This window comes from Zea mays, chromosome 3 (assembly GCF_902167145.1).
Source record: "Zea mays cultivar B73 chromosome 3, Zm-B73-REFERENCE-NAM-5.0, whole genome shotgun sequence".
Classification (NCBI taxonomy): Eukaryota; Viridiplantae; Streptophyta; class Magnoliopsida; order Poales; family Poaceae; genus Zea; species Zea mays.
The window spans coordinates 189,797,498-189,815,398 of NC_050098.1; the positions used below are offsets into that span (position 1 = coordinate 189,797,498).

The 17,901-nt window shown below is 43.0% G+C and overlaps 1 protein-coding gene across 1 annotated transcript; it reads left to right on the top strand.

The window, feature by feature from the left end:
• Positions 1 to 259: 259 nt before the first annotated feature.
• On the top strand, positions 260 to 3,828 carry LOC100280894 (serine/threonine-protein kinase NAK). The gene is made up of 5 exons (NM_001371675.1): positions 260 to 397; positions 812 to 1,485; positions 2,193 to 2,450; positions 2,564 to 2,680; positions 2,949 to 3,828. The coding sequence occupies exons 2-5, from the start codon at positions 832 to 834 to the stop codon at positions 3,564 to 3,566; spliced, it is 1,647 nt and encodes a 548-aa protein (NP_001358604.1). The 5' UTR covers positions 260 to 397; positions 812 to 831; the 3' UTR covers positions 3,567 to 3,828.
• The last annotated feature ends 14,073 nt before the right edge of the window (positions 3,829 to 17,901 follow it).

Here is a 17,901-nt window from a genome sequence, read left to right on the forward strand (position 1 = left end):
AGAAGTAAAATGCTAAACTTTAGTCTATTCTTTATCACTGCTAAAATTTAACACCCTGCTGAAGTTCAGTAGCACATAAAATCTAAATATATCATTACTTGTTACTTTGACCAATTATATTAGACTGTGTCTAGCAGTTAATTTATATAAGTCATCTAAAATACTGTTTTATATTGTAGATACGACAATAGATGAGAAGACAATCACTACTATTTACTACTAAGACATCGCAGTCGCAGACCCGATCTGCTTATATATACTCCCATCCGTTCCATTCCTGCTTGTTCTTCCAATCCCCCCTCCCCCGGCGTGCGCTCCCTCCTGTCTCTCTTGGCGACGACTGGGCAACGGTCGCAGCTGTATGTTCGAGCCCTTCGCCGACGACGTTCACCACCAGGTACGGACGCCACTTTCCCCTCCCGCTGTGCGAAACCGAGCACCCAAACCCTAACTTACTATTTGTATTCGGATCTGATCTAATTACAGGTCCTACTTACTTCGATTGTTTTGAAAAAAATACCCGGGGGTGTAGATGTGTTCATCCGTTTCCTTTTACTGGGTCCATCCTGTCTCTACTTTGCTGGTGATGGGTTCACTTTCGAAGTGTGATTATTCAGCTAGGAATTTTCATCTGTAATAACTTGACGCATTTTGCATTGTCTGTTGTTCAGGATTTTGCTTCAGTAGATGTCATACCTGATACATAGCATAAGTTTTGTGTTTAAATTGACTAAGTATGTTAGGGTAACACGGATCTGTTTATTTTTTTCCAATATGTGATAACATTTCGATTTTTTTAAAAATTATGCAGGAATTTTCTCAGCTGTGCCAATGATGGGTTGCTTCACTGTTCTCAGATCCAAGAAGAAGAAAAGCCATTTTGATAATCCTCTTGTCCCAAGCAAGAAATCAGTTGATGCAAGGGAAAGTACGTCCTCTAGACTTCCGGAGCCAGAAGTTCATGTGCCATCTTTGCAATCAGCTCCTCCTAGTTTTAGGAACAGGGTCAAGATATCCGAGTCATCAAATGAAGTTTCAAACAGAAACAGCAGGGCTCGCGTGCTGTCTGCTCCATCAGCCCTTATTGTGGTTGATCAGTTTGGCTTTCCATATTCGGAATACCGAGATCAAGATGACTCCAGGGATAAGGAAGGTTTGACAAAGGGGCATCGCTTTTCAAATCCTTTGCCCCTTCCTCTTCCTTCACGCGAAGGACATTCTTTTAGGAACTCTGGTAGCTTCAAAGCCAGCAACGTAAGCGGGCCATTGGAGATGTCTGGCCCTCTCCCATTGCCTCTAAAGAAATGTGATGGACTTAGAATCTTCTCTTATGAGGAGATTTCATCTGCCTGCCAACGATTTTCTAGTGATCAGTGTGTTTCAGAAACACTTGGTTCAACATCATACAAGGCAACATTTAGAGATGAATTTATTGATACGAGGACCACTGAAGCAACAGTAGCTCGATTACTCCCCTCCACTCAGGTACCTTTCTCAGCCATTGATCTTCAAACATGTGTCTGCTGTATTTATGACATAGTTTCATACTTCATGGACATACCATTCTGTAATTTTGCATCATTAATTATTCTGTTAAGGATCTGAATTCAGGCTAGAGTATAAGATTCATTTTGTGGGCATGTGGTCAAATGCCTACTGTGCTGACATATGCTAGGCTAGCCCCATAATTAATATACCATTACATTTTTTGAATGCTAATTAGGACCGCAGCAGGTGTGAGGTTAGGTAACAAGTTTCTGAAGCAATCATGTAGTTGATCTTGCCTTTACTATTTACTACAAGATGCTTTATGTACTCTTTCTCATTTGTTCTTTGTTTTGTCTCCAGTCATTTCTTATGTTACCCCAGGCCTGGTTAATGTTTGTTTTGGATTGGTTTTTGAGATCTCATGCCTTCTATTGCATGTAGGTTTAAATGTGTGCCTTTCCTTGATGTAGAGAACTTTGGTCTAATAACCCACTCAGGAAATATTTTGGAGTAAATGCAGAGCTAACTTGAAATGGTTGTTATAACTTAAAAATTCTAAATGATCAATTGGACATTATTACGTGTTCTACAGTAGGCTGGTCTGCTGATGTGTCAATCAAGTTTTATGTATTAAGTTGTATATTTACTATCTAGCTCATTATTCTGCTGATGTAACATATTGATATATTGTTTGTCACCTGCAGAGTTTGAAGGAGTTTAAAACGCAAGCGACCACATTGGCATCGCTTCAGCATCCCAATTTATGTAAACTGATTGGCTATTATGCAAAAGAAGATTCTAATGAAAGGATGTTGGTCTATGAACGGCTTTATCATGGAAGCTTAGATAAGCTACTCTTTGGAAGATCAGATGGTCGTTTCATGGACTGGTCTAAACGTTTGAAGGTTGCCCTGGGTGCTGCCAGAGGTCTAGCTTTCTTGCATGATGAAGGACCCTTTCAGGTGATCATGCTACTTGATTTATGGTCTTATGGGCTATGGCATCACACAAAAGGTGTGCTTTTAATACCGAGCCGCTGACTTAACTTGTATTTATATTTCCATTTGTTTTTCAGGCCATGTACAGCGAGTTCTCAACTTTGAACATCCAAATAGATAAAGGTTTCACTGCTAAGCTTTCAGGATATGGTTGTGTTGGCTTCAATACCGAGGAGATATCTAATGCACCTGTGGTATGTTCTTATATGAGTGCAATTTAGAAGTTTATGTTGTCCAGCACAACTTATGCCTCGTTTCTTTTCATGGTTCCAGACTTCCAATAGTATAGTAGTATCATCAACACTACAATTTTGCGTGGGTTCTCTTACATATTTTATTTTGTTATAAGTAACATTGGGTGCAGTTAACAAGAATATATGTATAATATTGTGATATAAAACCTGCATCATACCTGTTAATTAATCGACGTCATGTTGTTCACTAAAGATCTGTTTTCTTCAGTCTGCAGCAAACCTTTCGGTGGAGACCTTGGAGAAGGGTTTACTCACTCCCAAGAGCAACGTCTGGAGCTTTGGAGTCGTGTTACTGGAGCTAATAACTGGAAGGAAGAACCTTGATCCCAATTATTCCAAAGAAGAACGCAATATTGTCAACTGGAGTAGGCCTTTCCTTACTGATGACAGTCGCTTGTCTCTTATCATGGACTCCCGTATAAAAGGGCGCTTTCCCACTAAGGCTGCTCGGATAGTAGCAGACATCATTTTGAAATGCCTGCGTAAGGATCCATCGGAGAGGCCTACCATGAGGGATGTTGTGGAGGCCCTAGCAAGAGTCCAGGAAATAAAGGTTCCGTGCAGATATCCTCTGCAAGAACCTTCTGCTGCACCAAGAAAAGTGATGTTGAAATCTACATCCCTCAATGGGATTGTGCCTCACCATCCTGTCATAACCTTCTCTCCATCGCCGCCTTCACATAACCAGCACTTGATTTCACCAAGGTCGTCGACATCTGCCTTGTTTCATCCAAGGGCATGCTCTTCTACCCTGGACGATCCGAGTGTAAGTTCTATAAAGAAAACACCACCTATTATGCGAAGGTCTAGCGTCGAAGGCTTTTGATTGTCCATATTGTTCCTTTATTTCCTTTTCTTGGATTTATTTGTTTCTTTGTTAGTAGTGTAGCGGTTTTTAGCTGTGTTCTGTATTGTAAGACAAGTGGCCTCATATGTAGTGCCCTTGGGTCTGGAGTAAAGCAGAACAGGATGAATTGTAAATAGGACCAGGTTGTAGATACCTTTTTTTTGTGCTCGAATTGGGTGGAAGCAGCGTGCCGAGTGGGCCTTGTAACCTCATAATGCAATAAACTCCGTTTCCCAGTTTCTGTTCACCCCCGCCCGTACGTCAAATGTCTCTGCTGTTCCCTTTGGCGCCAAGTGTTGGGTGCCTAGTGTTGCTGCATGTCGGCAAGCGTTTGTGTTGTCGAATGTCTCCATCCACATGATGATCTCATGTGGCATGTTGCCACGGGTACAAGGAAACTGTTCATGATATCTGTTGCGTTAGTTAGAGATGTTGAATTCCTGTCTGTGGAAAGCTTGTTTAATGGTCTGCCGTTGCAATTGTTGACTCTGACCCCAGCCTGATTGCATCTCTGCCTGTAGCTACTCAATTGCTAGTCATGCTTTTGGCGAGCGTCGTTTTCTGCTGCAATCTTGATTTTTTTTCCTTCCCCGGCACATGTTAGTATTTTGTTGGTTTCATTGTGTGTATTCTACGATGACCACACAAGAATGTTTATTATGGTCCTGTGGACTATGGCTCTATAATTTCTGTAAAATGGTTTGAACGTTGGGCGGAGAGTCAGAGCAATTTCTTTTGTATTCTACCGCACGCCAGAAAGATTAGTCCATCTCTTCAGATTTTGCTTTGCAATGATGTGTATGCTCTTTTCTTTTGACCTGTAGGCAGGCGGTGGCAGGACGATAAAAATCTCTCCTGTTCTCCACCAGCTCACCCTAATGTCTGCCGGTTGGTGATGTCTGCTCTTTCTGACTGGTTTGTTTTTTCTACCGGGATGTGAATGGTTAGAACCAGCCCTGATTCTATGAATCAGGAGCAATATATGACTGAACGAAAATGGCCGGATTCAGCGTCACAGCTATGCAAATACAACTGATCTTCAACCGGAAGTCCGATACCACTTTGTTCCATTTTCCCCTTTGCCGGCGAGCCGAACCAAATCAGGATCGAGCAGGTCACCGGGAGTTTGATTTATGCAACAACAGAAATCAACACGCACAATTTCGTAGTGTCCCAGCACGTGTCGCCGTATTCTGTTGCCAGAAGTGTCTAATACGGGGGCAAATTGAAGAATTTCTAAAGAAAATATAAAAAAAGTAACTTAAAAATAGAATCCGGCATCGACGACGACGCTGACATTGCCGCCACCGCCACCATGTCCATTGCTCCCATAGTCGTCGACTTTCTCCTGGTCTCGTGGAGCTGGGCTACGTGCTCTTCACCTACCGTCACAGCTGCTCGCCCTCATGCTCCACCTACCAGTACCATCTCTTCGTGATCGACCTGACGACGGTGATGGCTCGGACTGCATGGTTGTGTTGGGGAAGATCGGGCACGGTGCCTCGCCGACTTTGCGGCCTCCCTCGGCCTTCCGTTCGAGTTCCATCGAGGGGAATTTCAGGCCTAGGATCAGCAGCCGCCAGGACCAGTAGCTGATCACCGTCGTCGTGGAGGACCTGGGCCACAGCGGCGTCTTCCAGGGCTGGTTCATGGAGGCGCCCACTACTACTCGGCGCTGGGAGAGACAGCGCCGGCGCGGCAGAGAGGAGTCGGCCGAGCGTAGCTCCTGGTCCTGGGCGTGGAGATACGCAACATCGTGGCCGGGCGAGAAAGATGACGCAGGAAAACTAGCGCGAAAGGGTTTCCCCAGCGCCGAGACGCATTTTCCCGCGTGATCGGGATCTTTCTACCGAGTAACGAAAGATGTGAAGATTGGATTGGAAGTTATTCGAGATGTATAAGTAGTATTTTTTATCTTTCTAAAACCCTTGGATTTGGATTAGAGGTTATGCTTAAGCCACCTTTACTAACATGCATTTCAATTAAGGACCCAGCTAACAGAAAACTATATTTGATTTCTACACACATAAATATTTTAGTGTGTTACCGTGCTAAACTGTTTAGATCATTTAACTTCTATTGCACGTGATAATTTAAATAGCGTCCAAACGTCCTAAACACGAAACAGCTGGTGATCGACTGTTTATCGTTTCAGAATAACGCGTGTAGTTGCTCAAATTCAATAAAAAAAGGACAAATTACATGGAAGAGGAGAAGCAGCCCATCAGCCACAACATGCAATCCTCAGCAGCAGAAGGCATGATGATCAAGTCTGCATTACGAGTTTGTGACCAAGCGCGGTTTTGGAGAGATTTTCACGAACCAGCCGGACAGATATAGCACCACGCGCTGGCTGGGCTCTCGAATCCATCATCAGCTCCAGGTTCCAGCGCTGGGATTGAGGCGGAGGAAACGCATGTTCTCCGATCTAATTCCTGGCGGACGCGCCGGAATCTGTCTGCCGCGGTGGACTAGCTAGATCTCTCCGTGTCCGCCGGAGTCCACCGACCAGCTGAGACTTCCGGTATTTCCCGCCTCAAATCTGCCCTAGATCGAATGGTTCTCTTGAATCTCTGGCGCTGCTGTCTCGGCGGTAAAGGGTCGCTTGGGATCGTATTTACAGTCGCTTAATGTTATTAGATCGTGCAGGCAAAATTACTGAACCAGGTGCTCGATTCGAACCCACCTTCCAAAGCTGGTGTACAGGTCTGAAGCTGTTTGGGCTTTGGTAGGGTTGGTTCTATTGTGTCGTAGCATTCAATTAGTGAGCTAATTTGAATCTGTATTGGTCATATGAAAGCCAATGTCGAAGTATAACTAATATGAGTAATGGCCATTGCACTGCTGTTGCACCTGTGAATCTGAACTTTTGCATGTATTCTAGTGGCCATTTGCGTTGGCAGTTCATTTGTTGTCTAATCCAGATTTTCGAGCAATTAACTTGTTTAAAGTGTGAACAAGTCTGTTATTCCACAGTATCGACCATCACTACCTGAAGATAGGATCTCTTGGTCGACGCTGCCCCAAACTGGTGATGTTCCCAACTGCTTGTTTATGAATATTCAGCATAAGACATGTTTCATCTTCTTCTATCTACTCACATGATTTCATCCACACTCAAGCAATAGAAGGACAACAACCCCAAAAAAGTAACTGAGCTAGGATCTTTGTTTCTCCAGACAGTTACTTTTTTGGGGTTGTTGTCCTTCTATTGCCAGGTGCAATCAGAACTAAAACAAAGGAAATGCCAATGCTAGTCTACTATCAGCAGCTTGAGTGTGGAGTTCAGGATCCTAGCTCAACTGTGGCAAACCACAGCACAAGCATTCTGCTGCTAGGATGGAAAGATGAACTCTCTTGATCATCAGAACAAAAAAAAAACTGCTCAGAGTTCAGGGAATGGCTGATAAGTGAAAATTCAGATGACTAAACTTCAGAAAATTAGAAAAACACACTATTTGTTTGTTATTCAGTCAGAGAGACTTGAGCCATGTGTTTCAATGCTGCCCTCTACAGCTAGATTGAGGGCACCATGGACACATTTGCTTGACAATGAGGTATAATATCCTTAGGGGAATCTGCAGGCTGCCCGCGGCCCTTATCACGTGCTTTGTGCAATAGCATCTTTATTCATTTTCTTTTGAACTGATATTCATGCATGCCAGTATAAGTTAATCTGCAATATGCATCAGTCACACGTAGTTAGTTACTCCATCAACAGTTGCCAGTTACCTGTGAAACAGCGATGTCATCCTTTCTTATTTGCAATTTTAATAATGCATGAATGGCTCATTAGCTCCAGATTGCAAGGTTCTTCATGCTATCTTTGACACTTAACCATATTCGACACTAGTGCACTGACATCGTAAGTTTACTTTATATGTCTCAGTCCAAGCAGATCTCTTATGTGATACTGATTAGTTTCAGAGTTTGTACCTTCCTGAACCTGTTTACAGAGTCTGTTCAATGCTGAACTTGTCTGGGAAATGGCTTTGAAGTTGTATACTTGCGAGTTAAAATCAATCACATCTCTTATGTGAGTCTTGAAACTTTTTTACCTTGCCAATCGATAAATTGCAGAATCGAAATCACTACTGTCATTATATCTGGTTCCTGGGTTAGTGTGCTAACCTGACCTACTTCTATTATAGATGTGTGCTCCATGATCCGATACATATGTGCTTGTAATTTGTAAATTGTCAAGTCTGCGGCAGTGATATATGATAATGTCACTGGGAGGTGTGGGGAAACAGTTTTGGTTCCCACTCCGTAGGTCAGGTCAGCACTGCCCACTGGTCCACACATTTCTTTTCCCTTTTTCTTTATGTCTCCTTGCCTTTAACATGATGCCTGCCCCTGCTGTCTTCCTTTTGGGCAATATAGTTTTCATAATCTGGATCTGTGTTCCTGGTCATTGATTCATTGGGTCATACTAAAGTTTCTTGGACTAATGAATGGATTTATAACAGAATTTTGAAATTGCATGTGCCATTCACCATTAAAAATGATAAAATAAATAAAAAACTAGACAGTTGGATTAAGATACATGATTTCTTCTTCTTCTAGGGTTTCAATTTCCAACATCCAACCAATTTATCAATTTCTCACTATCCGGTGCAAATTTTAATGTTAAAAACTATTGCTATTTGATTCTGTTTTGTATGTCTGCTGTTCTTTAGAACTTCCTAGATCTGCATTTTCTAGCATCAGACCCTTTCGGTACACAATTGTTGCGCGCCTTTCATGGTGTTTGGCCTTTTGTAGATCAATATGAGCTGTCTGCAACAATAATTCTCTGAGCATCACTTGCCCCACGATCTCCTAGCCATATCTATCTCGCTTAGCATTTTCATATCATTTCTGCTACAGCATTTCACCAACAACTACCGGGATATTTTTAAGAATATGAGATAAGATTTGGTGAAGAGCATGGATTTATCTGATATTCTATATAGTAGGTAGTCTTCTTGTGACTAGCATGTTCTTTGTATAAGAATGGGATGTACAGTTAGCACGGGGATTATTCTACATGGCCAATCATTCTTTGTCTGCTAGTTCACTAGCAGGGGTGGATCTACACCCCGGGCCACCCAGCCCGTGGCCTGGGGCTTGATCCATGTAACTCTATATAAGTCTCTATTTAATACGGTATAAAATACTTAAGATGAAATGAAGAAAAGCAAATTTAGTAGATTTGGTCCGGGTCATAGAAAAATTTTGGATCCGCCCCTGTTCACTAGTCACTGGCCTGCTGATACCTTGCTTGAAGTTGGTCACACTAGTGACTAGTCAAGTATACTCTCCAGTATTAATTCTTCTAAGCATGACCTGGAAAGCTGCTTGGCTGATGCTGTAACATTTTGATGTCTCTGTTTCCTGCTTTCTGGAGGTGGAATCCCCTGTCTTTGGGGGAGGCTTCTGGTTAGACTTGCTTCAGTGACGATGTTACTTTGCTGGTTAAAGAAGATGCCAAAGGCGCAATCTCCCACAATGCTGTGGTATTATGGTTTGCTTTCTCCCCCCTGATTTAATCATATTAATAATGGCATGAACGGATAGCCTTTTGCTACGAGAGCTAACAGAAATTGTCATGTTCCATTTTCGTATGTTGTATAGCTGAACTCTGGGGTTGCTAAAACATGCACCCAGAATCGGAGTTTTACAGTCGAGGCTCCAAGTGGTAGGAATGTGCTCACAAAGTAAATCTAACCCCCTTTCCAAGAACAGGGCCATATCATAGTATCATTTCCTCTTCTATTTTGGCCAGAATCTCCATATCTTTCATCTGCAGAGTTGAGATACTTGCAACTATCCATAATAGAATGCTCTTCGGACCTCAAGCTACAGCTCTTGCTCCAACTGTTACTTGCCTACTCTGTTTTTTTTTTCTATCAACAATGGTTGGTGACTCACTGAAACAAACCAATCTTCCCTTTGTTTGGTTTTACATTTTGAGTGCTTTTCTTAAAAACAGCCGGAGGCTGGATTGGTTATGTGCAAAACTATTATAGAGACCGGAATAAAATTTCTATTTTCCAAGAAAATAGAAATAAACCAAATACGAGTCCCACTATGTGCAATGTACGAGAATATCTTAAATTAAGGGAGATACTATCCTACAGGTGTTTGATTTTCATCTTTTCACATTTATTACCCATATGATCCTGATCCCTATGACCCTGGTCATGTTAGCTATTGTAGCGTCTTCTTCTGTCTCCCTCAACCGACATTGTACGTCTTCTTCCTTGCACCTTGCTTCTTGTGCTGTGGCCTGTGGGCTCCCCCGTCTATCCTCTCTTTTCGGGCTTTCGGCTGTTCCCAATTGTGTCAATTGCGGGTTTGCCCCCACCTCCCCGTGTGAAGGCAAACCCCTCTAATTCGATGCCCCCACCAGCCCTGCTCATCCTGCGGCACTAGTATTAGTGTTGTCGCCTTGTTGCAACGTTGACTCGCCTCGCCGAGCAGATTCCCGGGCGCCTCCTCTAGGCCCATCGATGCAGAGCACATTCCAAACCCAAACTTCGCCTGGCCTAACCAAGCTGAAATTCTCGCGAACGACTCTGCTATTTTTTTTTTCTTGCTATCGCATAATGAACTGGTATATATTTTAGGAATTTGAAACCCATGAGTCGTGCTAAAATGATGTGCAAACCTTTTATTGAAACCTTTTCGGATGCCAATCACTATAACGAGAACCGGCGGCGGTGCCCTCTGCAGAGACGCGGACGGTCCGCGGCCAGGGGCCGGACGGTCCGCGACCTGGTACAGGGGCTTAGGTTCCCTGCCTGACGGCTGGACGGTCCGCGCGTGCGCAGGGGCGGCGAAGTCGCCGGCGGTACCTGGATCTCTCTCCCGGGAGGGACCCCGTCGGGGAGGAGAGATCATAAGTGTTGTCTAGGCTCAGCAGGCCGACCTAGACTCCTCTAATCGGCGTAGAGTCGAAGAGAAGCGGAGAATTTGGGGGATTGGAATACTAAACAAGAACTAAACTAGAGCTACTCCTAATGCATAAGGCAAAAACGAGAAATAGACTTGATTTGATCAATTGTTGGGGGTTCAATCGGCCATAGCCCTTCATCTATATAAAAGGGAAGGTCTAGATCCGCTTCAAACTGTTTCCCGAGTTAATCCCGAGGTTTTAGGTAACAAATCCCGCGAGAAACTAAGAACCCTAACTGACTCTGCGCACGCGCGGACCGTCCGCGCCACCATTCAGATCTTCCTTCGTACCTTTGGCTCTGAGGCTGTCTCCAGCAACGTCCTCTAAATTTCATCATCTAAAGGAATATTCTCTGTCCTTTATAGCACACTCTAAAAAATTATGTTCTCTATATCTTCATCATCTCCAGCATTGTTTTCTAAATTTCATCCTCTATATCTCATTCACCATATTTTCACCCATCATATTAACAAAAATGGTAGCACCATTTTTTTAACCGGGTCAAATTACACAGATTATAAATTATGGTACACGTACGAATATTTTTATAATCATTATTTTTAATATTCATTTACAAGTTGCAAATTGTGTGTTATGTACACAAAAATAATTTCTTCCAAATATCTCAACTACAGAGCAAACCAAAATACAACCCAAATATAGGAAACAATTTGTTGTCTATTCCTCTTCTTCCTCTTGCTTCGTGTAGCCTCCAATCTCCAGCGGCATGGCACCCCCTCCCATCGTTCCATCCTACAAGGCTAGAGCTCGCTGTTGAAGATCGAAGCTGATGTATGGGCCTCCCCATCACCACCATACTTGTCGTCAATGGTACATGCGCACATGGTCATCGTCGACCCTGCTCTCGTCTGCACATGGCCGCCGCCGACTCGCCGTCGACCTTGCTCTCGTGTGCTCCCTCGGTGGCTGCTGCTCGTCCCAGCTCTATGCCCGCGGCCAGTGTGCCATTGCAAACTCAGCGCTACAAACATCGCTGGATGTGGTTGTGCCGGGCGATGGAGGTCGGCGGTGCCCAGCTAGAAGCTTCGAGTGAGCGCGGGAGAGAACGGAAGACTGACAGAGCGCGCGAGTGAACAGTTGATAGCGCACGGTCACCCAGACTCCAAATTAAGCGAATGAGGAACGCGTGCTATATTTTAGCGGAGGTTTTAGCGGTTGTTGTTGGAGCTATACCTGACGTTCAGATCCTCTATATTTAGGGTATGTTTGGTTGGGCTGTGGCTGTGAAAAAAGTTGTTGTGGGCTGTGAGCTGTGGAAAAAAAGCTGTTGTATGTTGTAAGCTGTTAAAAAGCTAAAAACCGTTTGGTGGAAATCACTAAAAGTCGTTAAAAAATTCTTCGATATATGTTTTCACAGTTCCATCCGAAAAGCCACTAAAAGCAGGTCCAGGGGTGCTTTCAGATTTGCACTACGAGAAAGTCGACTTTTAGAAAAAGCTGCTTCCTAGATCCAGCCCTTTGGTTGGCTTTTTGCTTTTAGGGGGGCAAAAGCAAAAGCCAAAAGTCAAACCAAACACATCCTTTAGAGTACAGGGTGCTTTACAGTCTCTTGTTGGAGACAGTCTAATGTGAAAAGAGTGACAATTGATACCCAGTTTTCTCTATGCCAAATTTAAGCAAACAAACACAATCAGTCACTTGAGCAGTGACGAAGCTAGAGTAAATAAATGGGGGTGCACCCCCTTTGAGTGCATAAGGATGTTACGTGAATGATGCATATATAATAAAAATTTAATTATTATAACTATTTTTTGGATTTTTGGGGGCGCATGTGCGCTAACATGTAACTTCGCCCCTGCACTTGAGGAAGGAAGTGAGTTTAGCTAAATTGATTGGGTTAGACTGATCCCAACGGGGTACGCGTCACGCGAGGCATAACTTTCAACAGGGTATGCGGGTATGCAAAGTAGCTATGCATTTTGTATGCCGTGGCCGAGGAGAGACAAAAATACGCATCCTCTCTCCACGATACATATTGCTCAGCAGTACATGCGCGTTGTGTGAACGCAATAAATACATTGTGTTTTTGTCTAATGTATCGCCATATGCATTATACCTCTCACTTTTGTCAAACGCTCCAAACAATGTACACGACACATACTAGTGGTTTGCCTCGTCATTTTGCCTTGCGGGGTTGAGGTCAGTCTTATAGATGCACTCGTGCATGCATCTAAGTTGGTCACATGATTTTAGAGGTCAGTCTATTTTCTTCTTAAACGAAAAAACGCTTGGTTCCTCCTAGGTTGGTCACATGATTTTTCCCTCCCCACTGTCGGTCACGTAACAAGATGCGTAAAACAAATCTGCACATGCCACCTCCACAAACAAAGCAGCTACAGAGTACAGTAAGTGCTCTGTAAAGTCAATTAGTAGAAAATTTGTCTTCACCAATAGCATAGTTTAAAAGGCAAGGCGACAGAGCCTGCTACTGAATCATTCTTTGCATAAAGCTACATGCATCTGCATGTGGGTGTGGATCTCAGAGTATTACTTGTGCTGTTGTGCAGAAAGACCAATCGAGACATTATGAGAGGCCTCTGGAGGACACCATCAGCAAGCCTGTGCTCCTGCATGATTCTCCCCTCACCGCAAAGCATTCCGGTCCGGTTTGTGCTCCCGCGTCCTGCCTTTCTCATACTGCATGTATCTTAATCCCTTGCGTAATCTATGGTACAGCTGCATCATGCAACAACGAAACCGTATCTTGGATCCACATGTCAGTAATATACTATTATTGTCTATCCGATTATTTATGTTATAATAACAACAATATATTGTCATTGGTCACAAGTTACAACCCTTTGTTTACTTATATGTAGTAGCATTGCAAGGAATCTGGTCTCACTTGATGTACAGCTTATTTTGAACTTGATTACCAGTGTCACTTACTGAACTAGTGAACTGGACGTTTGGCGGTAAATTTTGAATGTCTTAGATAGTTGTCCTTGAATCACCAACCAGTCCGGGTTTTTTTAGGCTTTTTTTTGTCAAATTTTTACCTTTACATTTTTGGTGAGACCAGTATCACGTTTAGACCATAGGAACCTACGCATTAAATTTAAGCTTTTAAAGTTGAATCAAAAGATTGGAGAAGTTTGGAAGTACTGCTACGTTAGAGCTACGGTGATGTTTACGTGATTTATGGCTTAATACCTTAACGTCATGGTCTATTGTGTCAAGCCATGTAATCTGCCAATAATTAGTTTGAAAGCTGAATCTCAGGGGTATAGGTTCCCTAAACATAAAATTAGTTCTATTAAGGTTTAGCTAAAATCAGCTAATGATAGTTAGCTAGCTAATTTTAGCTCTGTTGAACTAGCTAACAAATTAATGGGTAGTTGAGGGTGTAACTAATAGTTAGGAGTGTTTCAATGTCTTAAAGCAGCTAGTAGTTGAACTATTAGCTGAGTTGTTTGTGTCCAGCTAATTTTAGCAATAGATAGTCTATTGAAACAAGGTCTATCATATAAACTTGATTTTTTTTAAAAAAAAAGAACTACTAAAATATAAAAAACGGTCAGGCGCGTCCGGGTGGGAAACTGGGCATATGCATACCTACCTACCCGGCTGCCCCCCGTGCTGCAACGCCACTGCCCACTGCTTCCCTATGCTTCTCCGGATCGCAATAAGCTTCACATTGAATGCATGATATGAACCAAAGCGGCCGGTGTAAATGAAGTTGTTGGAGCACATTGAATACAAGCAACCTTCAGACGATGCTGACAAACATAGACCTGGAAGCTAGAATCGTAAACTTGGCTTTGTTTTGAATTGTCACTGATCGTTCGGTTGCTCGTTTTAGCAGCTGTGCTGCAGCTAATGAAAAAGTTTTCTTTGTGTCACTCCTGCGTTCGTCCTCCGAAGGTCCTAAAAAATGTAATTTAACAATATCTTACAAGTGTGACATATACACAGGTACCTTCAGACTCGGATCAAAAGCACATACGATGTAAAAAACATGATCGTGACGAAAGTTGGAGTTGCTCCGAAACTACGTGCAAGAAAGCTTCGGCTAAATAACGGAAAAAGGAATGGATCGAACTTAAAGGAGAAAAAGCTATCTAGTCCTCATAGATTTGTCTACAAGTCAATAGTAAATATAAAGGGCATGAATGTAATTTCTCACAGGCTACGTCATGTGCCTATAAATAGATGAACAGTACCCCGTACTGTTCACGCTGACTGGTACTCGCTCGCGCGTCACACTTGTACTTTTTTATCTTCTGTCAAGCCGAAGGTACATATGTAATTCAATATTGTCTCTATTTTTCCATGTTAATATAATAAGGATGAATTGATAATGTTATATGAATATTCATGTTGTCTCTTATATTTCATATACTTCTTTTATTAACATATGCTACGATGATGAAGGTATGTCCTTCATGACCTTCGTCTGAAGATTATTATATCTTAAGATAATGCTTCGAAGGACTATTAACATTTAACATTCTGTGTTGCTTTGTTCTTAATTCATAGCATTTGAGAACAAGTCCCCAACATTGGCACCCACCTCCGGTGAACTCATTCGACCGCCTTCGACAAGCACTGACCTTCGTCGTGCCGCCGAAGAAAGCTTCAGCGCCAGGGGCTGCTGCGTTGCAGCCACTGGATCCAAATAAGGAAACTCTTTCTCTCCGAGAAGCTCGAAGCCAGAAGAGAAAAGCTACCAGTCCAACACTCCAAGAGGAGGAGTTGGACCAAGAGATCAGGGACATGAAAATCATCCATCAGCAAGTACAAAGGAAGAAGGAGAAGATGGCGCGGCTGACTGATCTTCAAAGGAAGATCGACGAAGCTACTGAAGAAGTGCGACATCTTGCTCAAGATGAACAAGATCGAAGGCCCCAGCACAGGGAGCTTCGTCAGGAAGGCCTATTCAACGAAGATGGCTGGTATGATGATTTTAATCATGATACCTTTACTTTTGATGATGCTTCTCCATTGGCAGCAGAACTGCAAGCTATCTCATGGCCACAATCTTACAAGCCACCTCAGCTGCCAATGTATGATGGGCACTCAGGCCCAAAACAATTTCTGATGAGCTATGAGGCAACAATATCCTCATACGGAGGCAATGCAGATGTCATGGCTAAGTCCTTCGTCATGCCAGTCCGAAACGTGGCCCAGACTTGGTATTCTTCCTTTCGGCCGGGGACAATTACGTCATGGCAGAAGCTTAAAGACATGCTGGTGACCAGTTTCCAAGGCTTTCAGACGAAGCCATTTACAGCTCAAGCCCTGTTCCAATGCACGCAAGATCATGAGGAATACCTCCAGGCGTATGTCCGAAGGTTCTTGCGATTGAGGGCACAAGCGCACACAGTGCCCAATGAAATTGTCATTGAGGCCATGATTAAGGGCCTTCGGCCAGGACCTATGGCTCAGTACTTCGCCAGGAAGCCCCCACAAACTCTGGAGAAGCTACTTCAGAAGATGGATGAGTACATCCGGGCTGACAACGACTTCCGCGAAAGAAGGGAGGAAGCTTACAGATTCTCGGAAATGACCAGGGGCTTCGGAGAAAGAATTCACCCGAGGCATGTCAGGTCAATCTATAACTCCACTTAGAGTGACGACAAAGGAATCCAGCCTTAGAGGTCACAATACACCTCACAATCTTCGGGGGCAACAACAAAGCTCTTTCAGGCCACCAGCTCCAAGGGGCAGAGGCGTCAGGGGCTTCGGAGGAAGATTTGGGGATCATCCTAGAAAGATCTACTGCTTATTCTGTGGTGAGAACAAGGGCCATACTACAAGAATGTGCCAAATCACCATTCAGAAGCAAAAGGAGATAGCAGAAGCCGAAGCTCGGCAGAGTCAGCCGAAGCAGGTCTTGCACACTGCTTCGTGTCATTCTCCCTACATACCAGAATATGTGGGTAATCATCCTGCAACTTATGTTGCTTCGGCTAGCCATTCACAGGCTTCCTGGCCACAACTCCCACTCCACCACCACTACAACCGACCTATTCCCGAAGCCAGCAGCCAGAAGGGCGCCAGCACTCTCAACAGCAACGGGAATTCAGGGAGGAATCCGAAGCTCGCACAGTCAACAGTACTGTGCCGGAATCCAAGCACATCTATTGAGAGATATCCTACCTCTAAAATATTTTTATGTTCAATATCATTTTGTTTTTAATAAGGAACAAGTAATGTAATTTAAGTTTTAATTTGTTGTAATAATTTCGCTTCTATTAAAATGTAATATATCTTCTTCACAGACTTATGAAGCTAAAAAATTGTCGAAGCTCAAAAAGTCGTTCCTAAGGGAATGCAGAGCTAGAAAATTGCAAAAGCTACAAAAAAAGACGTTCCTAAAGGGAGCGCAACGTAAGTTTTGACGAAGCTACAAAAAAGTCGTTCCTAAGGGAGCGCAGTGTAAGTTTTCTGCTCAAAAGTCATTCCAAAGGGAATGCAGAGCCAAATACCACCGAAATATAAGGCGAAGAAGTTCAAAAGACGTTCCTAAGGGAATGCAAAACTTACACCGAAAAGTCAACGGTGATACCGCCGAAATAGAAGACGAAGAAGTTCAAAAGACGTTCCTAAGGGGATGCATAACTTACACCGAAAAATAAGTGGTGAAGTCGAAAAATAAACGGCAAAGAGACATTGATCGTTCCTAAGGGGACACAGAGACTGTGTGGGTGTGTGAGTGTGTGTCTTCGGCATTAGCATCATATTTTGCATCATATCATTACATCATACCGCATAGCATCACATCATACATCATATCACACTAAAGACACGAATTGAATATGAAGTCGATCTTCGGAGAATGCTTTGAAAAAATGAAAATGTGCTAAGCAACAAAGTAAGCTGAGAAATACAGTTTCATCAGCTCTGTTACAAAAGAAGGGATATTTTTACGAAGCATGGATATTTTTACGAAGGTTGGATGTTTTTACGAAGCTTGGATGTTCCTACGAAGCATGGATATTTTTACGAAGCATGAATCTTTTTCTTTACGAAGCATGAAAAGAAGGGAAGGTGTTTTTTCGCCGAAGGCTCAAAAACGGTATGTATATAAAAGTTTCATGCATCGCAAAGAAATGAATTACAAAAAAATTACATATTAAATTTGAAGATGTACACACCGAATATTACAGTTTTGTTACAACAAGGCTACATTGACCACCTAAAAATGTTTTTACAATAAGTTCTAATCCTCTTTCAGAACCTTTTCCGCAACTTCAATTATCAATTTGTTAACGACTTCGTCAACAATAGATTTGGCCATATTGATAATCTCCAGTGCTTCCTTCGTCTCTAGATCGGCCAGGGGATTGAACGGTTCCGGTGGCGGAGATATTTCAGCTGAAGAAGGAAAAGGTTAAGTAGTCCGAAGTT

Bases quoted from the DNA above. Each gene is read 5' to 3' on its own strand.
- LOC100280894 (NM_001371675.1), top strand. From the start codon at position 832: ATGATGGGTTGCTTCACTGTTCTCAGATCCAAGAAGAAGAAAAGCCAT. The intron at 2,451-2,563 runs GTGATCATGCTA...TTTGTTTTTCAG, and splicing joins ATGATGAAGGACCCTTTCAG to GCCATGTACAGCGAGTTCTC. The intron at 2,681-2,948 runs GTATGTTCTTAT...TGTTTTCTTCAG, and splicing joins AGATATCTAATGCACCTGTG to TCTGCAGCAAACCTTTCGGT.